Below are 13,617 nucleotides of genomic sequence, written 5' to 3'. Positions count from 1 at the left end.
TTTTGTTGGTCACTGGTCACATAGTATATGGATGAGTCTGTGGATGAATTGACCTTGATCGCCACAGAAGAACTTAAGATAATGACAAAGTTGTCTACTAAGAAATAGGGCAAATAGGAAGAGGGGCTACCTATTGGTTGCCTCTAAGACTCAGAGATTGGAACTCTGGTATGGTTACTGTAGAGCAGGACTTTTTCCACTCAGAGTTCCTTTTTACCCAAGAAATACAACACTGGCAACCACTGCCAGAAACATGTCAAATTCATGATGTAATTGATTTTTAATTAGCTTTTGGTCATTGAGCATTCAGAAAAATTTTACTGTTGCCAAAATTTTTACAACCCCACCATTTCAGTTATTTGACCCCATGTGGGTTGTGACCACATTTTATGTAAGAAGCTAGGCCATAAAACTTACCTTGAATCTTTCCCCCAGTCTAGGTCCTTGACAAAACTTGGCGGCAATACTGTGGGTAAGGCTGAGGTTGAATACAAGAAGGTTGTAGCAAGGCAACCACCAAGTTTGTAGGACATTTTCAGGTAAAAATACCCTGAAGAGATAATAAGAAAATGAATGGATGGCTTTCTGCTGGATTGGCAGAGAAATGCAGCCATTGGCAAAGCAAGCCAGAAAATCTGACCTGTCACAGAAAACCTGCTATATACAGAATAAGAATTCATCTACAGAGAAACAAGCTTCTTCCTATACCAGACAAAATTTCCAAATAATAATTCTTTAACTGTCAGTAACTTTTTGAAACAACATTGTGTACGCTGGTAAGTCAGTACTAATGATAACAGAAAAGATTTCAGAAACAAAGTTCCTATACATGCATTAGGATATCCCTCTGGGGTAACTTTTTAGACAAATGAACCTGGTTGATCATCAGTACAACCAACTCACACACCAATCATTTCTTCCCCTTAGCTTCCCACCTGCCTCTGTTTTAGATATGTTTCATTCAAATTATTAAAACCAAACATCTAGAACCAGGTATATATAAGCCAGAAGCCAGAAAGGGCCATGTTCTACCAGAGCTGTTCTTGTAGACTGAAGCCTTATTGTTTCAACAAGAAACCTACTGGTAGCCTCTTAATTAATCTTGTAAGGTCAATTATTCCTCATCTCCTTCTCCAGGTGTCTCCTCATAGCTGATTTTTCCCCTCTTCTTCACTATTTTCTGGAAGATGGTGAGTTCTAGAGTTTGACTTCTCTGTGTCCCAGTTAGCCATTTCATTCTGCATGCATCTTGGAGTCTCATTGGGTGACTTCCTAGGTTTGTTTGTTTGTTTTTCTTTCAGATTTAGGTCTTTGTATCTACCATTGCTATCATCTCTTCCCATGGTTCAAACTATGACCCAATCACACAGTCAATTTCTTCCTAGGTCTTCAAGTTTCTCAGAAGTGTATTTGGATTTTTCTTGTCTTGTTCAGGTTTAGTTTGATTAACTAATTTTTTAAAGCTCATTCTATATGGCAACCACTAGTTGTTACTTCATAAACTTCTGCCTTCAAGAGGTTGGTAATATCTTTAAAATTACACTAGAGTTGAAAAAACAAGGCTAAGAGTAATTAATTGGCACTTAAATGTCAACTCTCTCAACATAGAGAGTTTTAGAAATGAGACTAGAATAGACATTGATCTGATCCACAAATTTGTTTTAACTACTTCACCAAGCCACTTTCCAGGAGCAAATCAAATCTTCCCTATTACTGGCTAATACCTCTGATCTCATGTCATATCCTAAGTCAGCCCCTACACAACTCATTCAAGGTCTATTAGTGGGTCTATTTGTTTTATTCTGAGTCTTCTATCCTTAGAAGTGGGTCTTGAACATGATGTATTTAAATGAATAATATTTGGGCCTCTGTGCCAGTTTGATTCATCTTTGAACTCCAGAGTCTTCATTTATATGCACCCATAATCTTGGGTAAGCTCATTTAGCCTCTCTAAATTTGTTCATGTGAAAAATAAAAATTACTATCCTTTCTGTATCAAAAGTTTCCCCTTTGGAATGTTTAATGATGGTGAAGGGCTGGAGTGATAGCACAGCGGGTAGGGCGTTTGCCTTGCAAGCAGCCAACATGGCCGACCCAAGTTTGATTCCTCTGCCCCTCTCGAATAGCCTGGCAAGCTACCGAGAGTATCTCACCCGCACGGTAAAGCCTGGCAAGCTACCCATGACGTACTCAATATGCCAAACCCAGTAACAATTGTCACAATGGAGACGTTACTGGGCCCGCTCGAGCAAATAGATGAACAACGGGGTGACAGTGACAGTGACAGTGACAGTGAATGATGGTGAAGTAGATGAAGTCCTGTAATAGTGCAGGGTATACTAGCTACTGTCATTTTATTCTTTCCAGATATAAACACCCACAATTCCCTCAGTTCCTGGTGTTCAATATAGTGATGGGCTTTCAGCAACCTCCATAACTTGATCCTGACTTTCTCCTCTATCCTCCTTTTTATCTTCCACCTGTTCAATAAAAAAATATAGTCTCCTCTGTTTTTTTAGCTCAGCGAGACATAGGGGGGAAACATAGGGACTCAAAAATAGTCTTGAATTCCAGTGTTGCCCCTCTCTAGTTCTGTGTGCTTGGGTATTATGATCCTTAACATTTCTGGGCCTCAGATATAGATAACGTAAGAGTGAAGCTGTCTAAAATATCTGTAATATAAGAGTGAAGTTGCAGAGGGGCTTACACTCAGAATATGCCTAATACCCAGTCACCATTATCTCTTGTATGCTTTGTTCATATTCCTGCTCTCACTGCCCTACCTGTCCTTTCAACAGGAACATTTCCTGGATCCTCCACCTCCTTTGGATTCCTCTGTGAATTCTCATAGCTTTCTGTTCACTATGCTGAGAGTTTTGTTTTGTAAAATTTCACAAAGCTTTCGTACTTCTTTCCAAAGCCAGTCCAATTAAATTAGCACAACTCTGAAATAGAGCAGCCTAGTAACTGCCATCTCTATTTTTAAACACTTAAACCCAGAGAGATTGAATGATTGATTCACGATCACTAACAAAGGCCAAGAGCCCAGTTCTTCTGGCTCTTGATCACAATGTCTCTCTGTACAGTCCATTACTGAGCTTACCTAACACCATTGCCCTTTCCAATATAGTAAATCATTTTTTCCCCCTCATGGGTCATGCTTTGTTCTCCCCTTGGAGGCTATATCTGGTCCCTTCTGCAGTTTAATGTTCTACAGATATCTGTTATGCAGTTGATGTTATTAAATGCATTAGTATATGAATGGCTGTGGAATGTGGCTAAATCATTATAGAAAACTGTATTGACTAGGAAGTTGAATTGGTATGGTGACATTTAATTCGAGAGTAAAAGACCACAGGAGAGCTCTTGAGGCAGCTACTTCTCTGCACTTGTTCCTTTGGACTTTAATTCCTTAAATTTAGAGGATTTGCAGTTAGCTAGTTTATCCCTTCATTCTCTGTTCTTATTTCCATAATAACCCTGATCATGCTAGATTGTAAGTAATCTACTTATCCATGTGATTTCCCACCCCCAAACTGCAAATTCCTCTAGGACAAGCACTATATCCAATTCCTGTTCGTATTTAGGGCCATCCACTGTGCTTGACACTTAGTTAATAGGAGTTGAATGAATAAACTGGAAATAACCATCCCCTAGACCTCCTATGATTGGTCTTGCTTCCATCACCTTTCCTCTTTCTATACTTTACCTATTTCTGAATTCAGCATCTAGACTGAATTAGAGGCAATTTTTATGTTTTATTCATTTGTGAAGGCTCCCTACCACTCAGGAAAGAAGGAAATTATTATTGAGTGTCTATTGTGTACTAGTAGAGATTCCATATATATTATTGCATTTATAATTAAATTTATATCTTGGAATGAGGTTGATAAAATAGGCATTTTCATCTTTGAACTACAAAAGAGGGATTGGAGACTCAGGGACATGAAGTAATTGGAAATTGATGAAGTTTATTCAGCTACCAAGAGGTAATGCTAGGATTTGAGTCCATGACTGTTAACTCTCAGACCAGTGCCTTTCTTTTGTTGTTGTGATTTGAAGTTTATTTTTTAAACAGCATGCAGGAGAGCTGAGTGCATTAGCTCAGTAGGTGTCAGAAACTCTGCTGAACTGACACTTGAATTTAATCACATTGATAAAACCTGTGAAATTCTGCTCCCAAATGATACTAGAGAGTATCCTACCACATTTCCATTTGATTGTTTGGATGAAGGGCTTCAGCAAACATATTCTAAGCACTCATAATGTATCAAACACAATAGTAGGCATTAAGAATACCCCATACTCAGTTCCCTTCAGGTAGCTTACAGTATAGTGGGAAAACTTACTAACAATGATGATAAATGTAACCTGCACTATAAGAAAAGAGGGGAGATACTAGATGGGTCTGGGATGATCTTAGGAGGCATATAAATGAATAAATTAAAAAGAAAGAATGAGAGTTGGTCAGGCACAAAAAGAACAACAAGTCTTAAGTAAGAGGCAGTATTGCAGATAAGATGGGTCCGAGATGGGGGATATTCCAGTAGGACACAGTCAGGGGAGCAGAGACATGGAAGCTAGTCTCCCATCATTAGCTAAGAGTCAAAAGTGTTTTCCAGGTCTTGTCCCTGTACAACATAATTCTCAGTTTAGATACAGTTTTCCTTCTATTCTGGAAGTGAGTGAGAGAAATAGTTCACAGTATAACCTTCTGTCTTCAAGGTGATGAAGCACAGAGTTTGCATTTTCCTGATGTGAGGAAGCAATGAGCCAGCCACTGGGTAAAGCCCCTGGTGATAGCTTCTGCCTGGGATGGACATGGCTGCCATAAGTGGACCAGGAGGGTGATTATGTACCTGTGATCCTGAAGACTTTGATGTTCTCCTGGAGAAGAAGTTGGTTGATGTAGAGAGGATTGAGCCCTCTTCAGAGCCATTTTTAAAGTGGGGGAATGGGGGTTGTACAATGGTGGGACTGTCCACCTGGGTTACCAGGTAGCAGTTAACAGTCAATTCCTATTAGCTCCAAGTGTTCCAAATTTTCTTCACTATGCCTGAAAATATTCTGCAATTTAAAATTTAACAAAATCAACTATAGAATGCCTAAAGATGGAGCCAACCCTATGAAGAACTACTGTATGTTGCTTGGTAAAAAATAGAGACACATATGGTTTCGTCACAGGCAAATCCCATGTAAATGTTGATTTTGACTACTTGTTCTTTCGTTTCTTCCCCCTGAGGATGCTGAACAAACACTTCAGGTTCCATTCTATCTTGGCCTTACTCAGATCTTATTCCATTCCCCACTTATATCATTTATCAGTACCTCCCTACACCCCACATGGTCCCTGCCACCCATTGTGGATATATTGTTTTTGTGCATCCACATTGCCTCTCTCATACTTTCACATGGCTCCTCTGCCTTCCTCTCCTCCTGGACGGTACATCCAAGCCCACAGCATTTACCCTTAGAATCTGTCCCCTGTTCCCCAATCACTCCCCTAACCTATATTTCCCCCAGCTCTACATGCCATTTTGCTCCCTCCAAAGCATTCTTCATACTTCTGCCTGGATGATGTGTCTAAAATTTAAATACTGTCATGTCACCCCCCCCAGCACCCTTCAGTAGTTTCAGACTCTTTCAAATGACATCAGACTCCTGAAACATGTAGAGCAAGGCCATCCACGAGCCGGCTCCCTGCCACCGCCCCATCAGTCTTCTATAGCTCTCCCCTTGACAGCTTGTGTTGCAGAAATGCTAAGTGACTTACCATTCCCCAAACACACATTGTTATTTAATGTTTCTGAGTCTCCAGAAATAGTCCTCTCTCTTTCTCTTCTCCCAAACAAGGCTGATCACCTTTTAAAGTTCTCTTAGCTGTTCCCTTCTCTGAAACTCTCCCAGACAAAAGTTCTTAGATGCCTCTCTATCTTGCTCAGGCATCTGCTCTACCTTGTCTGGATATCCTAAAGATCTACTTGCTTATTAGTGAAACACCATGAGGTACAGTTGTAGACTTAGAAATTTTTGTGCTTGTGTTTCAGTTATACAATGATCGAATACCCATCCCTCCACCAGTGCCCATTCTCCACCACCACTGATCCCAGTATCCCTCCCACCCCCCAGCTCCGCATCCCACCCTACCTCTGTGGCAAGGCATTCCCTTTTGTTATCTCTCTCCTTTTGAGTGCTGTGGTTTGCAAAAGAGACATTGAGTGGCAATCGGGTATTTCATTAATAAAATTTTTTTTTCAATTTTAAAAACAAAAAATTTAACAAGTACAAAATAGCAGTTCCATATAAAAATGTGAAGAAGAGTGGAGACAATCAGGAGTTGATTAACAGGCATTTAAAAGACTCTTCATCATAACTATAAGGAAAATGCAAATCAAAATATTAATGAGATATCACTTCATAACAGTGAGAGTTGACTATCTAAATAAAAGGTAGAAACAAACAAACAAAAAAAGATCTACTTGCTTAAATGAACTGTGCTATCCAGCACAGAGTAGCATAGAGCTAACAATGTACAAAGTGCTCAGCTAGCACTGGTGTGTCAGATACCTATCCCGTGATACTTCCTCTCTAGCAATAGAGGGATTTGTGTTTTAGTTACAATCTTACTGATACTAAACATATTATCATTGGCTTTTCTAGGTCGGGCTAATCACTGGTCTGCAATCATTGGTGCATCCCACTCCAAGAATTACGTACTGTGGGAGTATGGAGGTTATGCAAGTGAAGGTGTCAAACAAGTTGCAGAATTGGGCTCACCAGTGAAAATGGAGGAAGAAATCCGACAACAGGTAAGAAAAACAACACAGAATAAGCCCAAACCAGAAATTCACTTAAAGCATCCCTGAGATTTCTTTCCCCCAAACTTCAATTAATGTGTTAGGAAAATCGTGCCAAAAGACCTCTAATCTGTTTGCTGAGTTTGGGAGGGTCTGTGTCAAGTAGAGGACAGAGGTACCAATGCCTTTTGTATTATCTATGGTTTTCCTGGTTGTTTGTGTTTTCTTCATCTTGTGCTGGTGTTTTGGTCACAGAGGTCAGTGTCTCTGCTCTCCTGAGTGTAATGCAGTAGACTATCACTCCATTACAGTTGGGGTGGGAGTTAGATTGATACTGAAGTCATCAAAGCTAAAAATCATCACTTTTCAAAATGAATGTGTATGTATTGGCTGATGTTTCTTACAGATATGTCAAACTCTTAACAAATCAGTTGATCATTTAGTTGTATTCTATATAGACCAACACATCTTTGATATACCTTGTATCTTCTCACATGGGTCCATGGGTCCCCACTTACACTACAGAGAAACAATGGAGAAACAGCTGTCATTTATGCCAAGTGTTTTAGCTAATGTCCCAAAAGAGTCCAACGTGCTCATCAAAAGCCCTGAAAAGAGGCTTGTGAAACATTTTGAAAGAAGACCACTGCTCCTTCCCTGCCTCTCTCAGGCTGCTCTGTGGAAAAGTGGTGGTCCAGTTTACCTACAAAGCCCCATGGCCTGAGAGAACCCAGCAGGCAGCTATATCTCACTGCCTATAGGTGCTCAGAAAGGAGTTTCACCCCATACTTAGAATGTCAGCATTTTCCAGCAAAAGCAGGCCATTGTTAGGCTATTCCCAGCTCCTGTTCCTGTATCTCATGCAATGAGAGGGTTCAGGGTGTCATTTGACCAGAGGACAGAAAAGCACAAAAGGACTAGCATGGTAGAGGTTCCTGGAGCCAGTTCTTGAAGTCTAACATCTGGATGCTCAGAATTCATGAGCCCTGAATTGAAAGCAACAGAGGTCACCCTGCCTCCTGCTATAATCCCCTAAAGAATCTTCTCAGACTAGAGTTGAAAAATTCCCAGAAATTAGCTTCTTTTTCTTATTAATTTGACTGAATGTCCTTTCTCCACTCTTGGTGGCGAAAAAGAATGGCCAAGCAGATGTTTTAAGATTGCATGCTATTACTCACAAGTTTACCCAACCAACCACGTGTTTCTATGATTCTGGCTGACTGGTCTGTTAACCAGCATCACTTATGCAGGCTACAGCACACCCATGTAATTTACAAAGTCACAGTGGACTCCATGTGGTCCTCGTCTGTCTGGTCTGCCATGAGGGAGGAATCCTGAGGATCGAGATTCCTGGTGCTTAGGCATAGAATTGGGAAATACTGGCTTATCAAGTTCTTTGTTGGAAGACCATTTGTTACAAGTAAGAAACAGGAAAGTTAGCAAGTAACTAGATCAACATCAAGGGTGTCTCCATAATAATGCTGTTTTCTTTGGGGAAAGGAGATAGAAAGTACAGCATTCAGGAAACATGCCTGGCACATGCCCAGCCCAGGTTCAAATTTTGGAGTACTACATTGTTCCCAAGTGTCTGTCAGTACAGCAAACACCACCAAGGTGACAGGGCCTGAGGAATACCACATTCATAGGGTTCTTCAAATTGAACTGCTGGCCTGCAGGCCAAAAATGACCAGTGAAACTTCTGAGCCTCATGAGTATCACTTGAGATACCCCTCCACCAGAATAATGCTGCTGTCACTCACTGGTTTTCATGAGAGGTTTCTGAGGAAAAAAAAGAAAGAAAAAAAAAGTTTGTTTAAATCGTGTGAAGCCCAAACCATGTTGTGTGAAACATTATTTGCATGTGTCACAACAATAAAAAAGTTGAAAATGGATGGATGAGGCATTCAACCACAAAATGTGCCCCTTAGGAAAATATTTATTGCTTGGCATTTTATCCTACCCAGCACACCTGGAATTAGCTTTCGCACCACAGCGGGTAGGGCGCCTTACAAGCGGCCAACATGGCCGACCCGAGTTCGATTCCTCCGCCCCTCTCGGAGAGCCCAGAAAGCTACCGAGAGTATTCGATATGCCAGACACAGTAACAACAAAGTCTCCAATGGAGACGTTACTGGGCCCGCTCAAGCAAATCGACGATCAACGGGAGAGCCTTTACCTTTTACTTTTACCACATAATCTACTTCTTTCAGTTGGCCAGTGTTTAACTGGGTACTGGACATAAAGTTAAAAGAACCACTGGGGGGCTGGAGCAATAGCACAACGGGTAGGACGTTCCTTACATGTGGCCAACCCAGATTTGATTCCCAGCATCCCATATGGTCCCCCGTGCACCACCAGTAGCAATTTCTGAGTGCAGAGTCAGGAGTAACTCCTGAGCATTGCCGGGTGTTACCCAAAAAGCAAAAAAAATAAATAAAAATTTAAAAAATAAGAGAACCACTGAACAAATCTCAACTTTTAGGGCCCCCTAGGTGCTACATTTTTATTTTATGTGTTTTTGTTTTGGGATCACACCAAAAAAAGAGTTGGTCCTTAGGACTTAAGCACCAATGGGCTCTGCCTATTTCTGGTGGGGCTTGGAGACCATAGGAGGTGCCAGGGATCAAACACGGGTTGGAGGTATGCAAAGCAAGTGCCCTACCTTCTGTATTATCTCTCTGGCCTTTTACTTTTTACTTTTAGATCTCATATCTAGGCTCAGGAGACAATAACAATGTTATTACCCCAGTTTTTTAGATAAAGAAACTGAAACACAATTGGAAAATACCAGAGCTTGAACCCAACAAAGTCGACTCCACAGTTTGTACATAATCAGATATATAATTTGTAGGCCTTTAATGAGAGTGGTAAGAACGTGGTGACACAACATCTTTTACAGCAAGGGACTCTAACAGTAAGCACAGATTAGACATCAATAAGGTCAGCCTGCAACATCCACCTTCCCTGTTCCTAGGGAGAAACCCCTCTAGCCAAATAGAAATAAACCCTGTTTCCAGAGATCCACTAGCAATGCCTTCAGCTTCTCAACTCCTTGAGAAATTCAGTTGAATAAAGTGATTTCAGGGTCCCTTCATTTCCAAACAACTCATGTTTCTCAATTTTGCTTCCTGCAAGCACATACTTATTTCTATTTTTCTTAAGTCAGGTAAGAAACAACATAAAAAGGAACAAGAATATGTATTCACTTAGAATATAAAAGTGTCATCAGAGTGACTGGGGAACTTGTTTGAACACATCTACAAACTCACACAGTGTTCTCAGCCTTTCATACCTTATATCCTACCAATCTCCTTATCAAAGAGCCTGAGCCTAAACACAATGAAAATAAAAAGTTCTTTTTCCCAAGAAAGGCATTCACACTGCTTACTAGAATTCTCTTATTATAGACTGATCGCTCACTGCAAGTTTCAAGGGCATTAAAAATCACAGCAGATATTGTTAGAAGTAAATCTTATGCTAATGGCCTTCAAACAAATGAACAAAAATAATAATTCCATTAGTAGTGGAAATTATAATAATAATATTGAGTATAAATTTTTATGTTTCTGTGACTCTAAAACCCCAAGAAAAGTAACAAAAAATATTATATCAGCATTATTGGCAATAATGACAGTGGTGGATGGAGATAGTGGGAAAGGATGCATTATTCTTAGTCAAGAACATTGACAAATATGTTCTGGCGGCCAGTAGAAATGCAGAGATAGGACTATCTTTTTCAGGGTAGCTAGAGGCGGTAAGAAGTAGGTTAAGATTGAGAAATAGTATAAGGGTTAAGCACTTGCTTTGCATTTGACGGATTCCAATTCAATTCCCAATAACCTGTATGGTTCCCCAAGCACCTCCAGGAATGCCAGCATGACCCCTGAGCACCAGTGACCCAGGAATATCTCCTGGACACAGAGCCAGGAATATCCCCTAGAGTTATTCCTCACCCCTGACCACCTGGGTATGCTACTCAAACCAAAGAAAGAGAAAAAAATCTGGAGACATTGGCAGTGTAAAATGAGCACTGGTGGAGGAATAGGTTTTCAATCATCGTATGACTAAAACTTAATCATGAAAGCTTTGCAACAATCTTATGGTGATTCAATTAAGAGAGAGAGGAAAAAGAAGGAAGGAAGGAAGGAAGGAAGGAAGGAAGGAAGGAAGGAAGGGAAAGAAAGAAGAATACTAGTTGTATATCAACTTGTAGTTTAACTAAGAATTGAAAGTAAACTGAGAACTGAAAATTAACTGATATATACTACTGTATCTGAAAATACTGTAATCCACCAAGACCACTGCTACTCCACCAAGCATATGTCTATGACCTGTGTGCAGTCTTTAGTTCTCTGCTGGATGCTGGTCCAAAATTGGTATCCCCCACCCCACCATGAGAGTTATTCTGGAAATCAAAGCATTTCCTTGATTCTAGCCCCAACCTTTACCTTCTCTTAAATTCATGCAATTCAAACGCTCATTATCACCACCCCAAGTGACCCTCATGTCTTGCTAAATTGTAACACTAACTCCTTGATCTCCCTCTCTCCAATCTCATCCTATTATCCTCACACTCTAGGACCATTCTGTAAAATATAAATTGGATCTTGCTGCTCCCCCAATTAAGATATGTAATGGTTCCTACTGATTGTAGGAGAAAGTTCTTTATCCTAGGTGAAAACCCACCCTGCTTGGCCTTGTTCTGGATCTCGCATCTCATTTCTTGCTGCAGCCTAAACTTTTCCCATGAGGAACCTCATTAGTCTCCCCAAGGAACAACAGCCCTCCTGTTTTGGGGTTCTCTCTCAGTCTGAAAATCCTCTAGCTCTCCTTCAACAAGGGTAAGCTTAAATGTCACTTCTACCTGGAAGCCTCTTACAGTTCTGTCCAAAATTGATTCCAGGTGCTCTCCTAATCTTCGGACCACTCTTGTCATCACCGTCATCCCATTGCCTATGTCCCTGTTTGGTGTCTCTCCCATACTACACTGCAAAGATTGGTGGGGGGAGTGTTACTTTGTTTGTTTTTTATTTTTTATTAAAACACAGTGGTTTACAATGCTATTCATAGTTTAGTTTCAGGCACACAATCACCACTGTCAGTTCCCTCCACCAGTGTCCCCAGGCACCCTCTTACCTCCCAGCCTTCCTCCTTGACAAGCAGATTTTTTGTTTGTTGGTTGGTTTAGTTTGGTTTGGTTTTTGTTTTTTGGGTCACACCCAGCGATGCTCAGGGGTTACTCCTGGCTCTGCACTCAGGAATTACTACTCCTGGCTGTGCTGGGGGACCATATGGGATGCTGGGAATCCAACCTGGGTTGGCCGCATGCAAGGCAAATGCCCTACCCTCTGTACTATCGCTCTGGCCCCGACAAGCAGATTTTTAAGTTTGATTGTTGTCGTTTGAATTTGTTGCTTTCCGTGTTGTTGGCTGTGGTTTAAATGTATACCTATGCCATATCTTGATCCCACCAATGTGCCTGAGACCCTTCCCCACTTCCTATGCTACTTCCCATCCACTTCTTCTCATTATTTCCCTTTATTTTTTTTTCCTTCCCTGTCCTTCTCCTTCCTAAAGTAAAAGAAGGAGAAGGAGAAGGAAGGAAAGAAATCAGATAATGTAGATATCACTCCTTTAATACTTTGCATTCCCTCATCCTTATATTCTCTATACCACATATATGTGAAATCATCTTGTGTTTGTCCTTCTAACTTTTTTCACTTAGCAAAATATCCTCCAGTTCCATCCAAGGTATGGAAAATTGCATGATTTCATCATTTCTTACATAGCATTTATTCCATTTATTCCTGTATATTGAAACACACACACACACACACACACACACACACACACACACACACACACCCCCCTTTGTGAACCACTCTTGCCACTGGACACCTAGGTTGATTCCATAGCCTAGTAATTGTGCTACATGCAACAATGAATAATTGTGTGTAATATGTCCTATTGAATGAATGTTTTTGTATTCTGAAGGTAAATACCTAGAAGTGGAATTTTATACGCAGCTCAATTTCTTGCTTCACTTAAAAATTTCAGTATACAAGGACATAGTAAACAGGGTGCAGGAAGACTGGTCAGTGGTTGGATTGTTGGAAGCTTGCCACAGAGTGCGTATGTGTGTGTGTGGTGGGGGGGAAGGGGTGCAAAGTGCAGATAGGATAGAGAGGGACCAACATGAAAATAATAGTTGGAAATGGTCATTTTGGACAGGAACTGAGTGTTGAAAATAGGTAAAGAGATATATTTGATTGCCTTTCTTTGTCTGTATTGCAAACCATAAGGCCCTAAAGGGGAGAGAGAGAGAGAGAGAGAGCATAGTGGCAGGTGGAGGTTGGGAGGTGGGGGGGAACTGGGAACCACTGGTGGTGGGAAAAGTACACTGGTGAAGGAACAGGTGTTGAAAAATTATTTGACTGAAATCCAATCATAAACAACTTTGTAAATGTGTATATCACTATGATTCTAATTAATTAATTAATTAATAATTAATAAGTAAATAAATAAGAAAAAATCTCCATAATGTTTTCCACCAGACAACATTCCCACCAACCATGGATGAGAGATTTTTTTTACCACATCCCTGCCAACACAGATTGTTCCCAGTTCTGTTTTGTTTTGTTGTGATATGTGCTATTCTCTCTGATGTGACATGATATCTCATCATTGTTTTGATTTGCACTTCCCAGATAGTAAGTGATGATGAGCACTCTTTTTCATCCATCTGTCTTTTTCAGAAAGTGTCCGTTCATTTCCTCTCTCCATTTATTGGTAGGTTTTGGATTTTTTGTTGTTGTTGATG

At 40.5% G+C, this 13,617-nt stretch overlaps 1 protein-coding gene across 1 annotated transcript in view; it reads left to right on the top strand.

The window, feature by feature from the left end:
* Positions 1-13,617, top strand: part of SPON1 (spondin 1) — a 361,268-nt gene that overhangs the window by 219,032 nt on the left and 128,619 nt on the right. Inside the window, exon 6 of the mRNA XM_056116221.1 lies at positions 6,661-6,809. Coding sequence (XP_055972196.1) covers positions 6,661-6,809 — 149 coding nt within the window. The remainder of the gene's footprint in view (positions 1-6,660; positions 6,810-13,617) is intronic.

This window comes from Sorex fumeus, unplaced genomic scaffold (assembly GCF_029834395.1).
Source record: "Sorex fumeus unplaced genomic scaffold, SorFum_2.1 ptg000030l, whole genome shotgun sequence".
Taxonomy (NCBI): domain Eukaryota; kingdom Metazoa; phylum Chordata; class Mammalia; order Eulipotyphla; family Soricidae; genus Sorex; species Sorex fumeus.
This window is presented reverse-complemented; position numbering and strand designations above follow the sequence as displayed.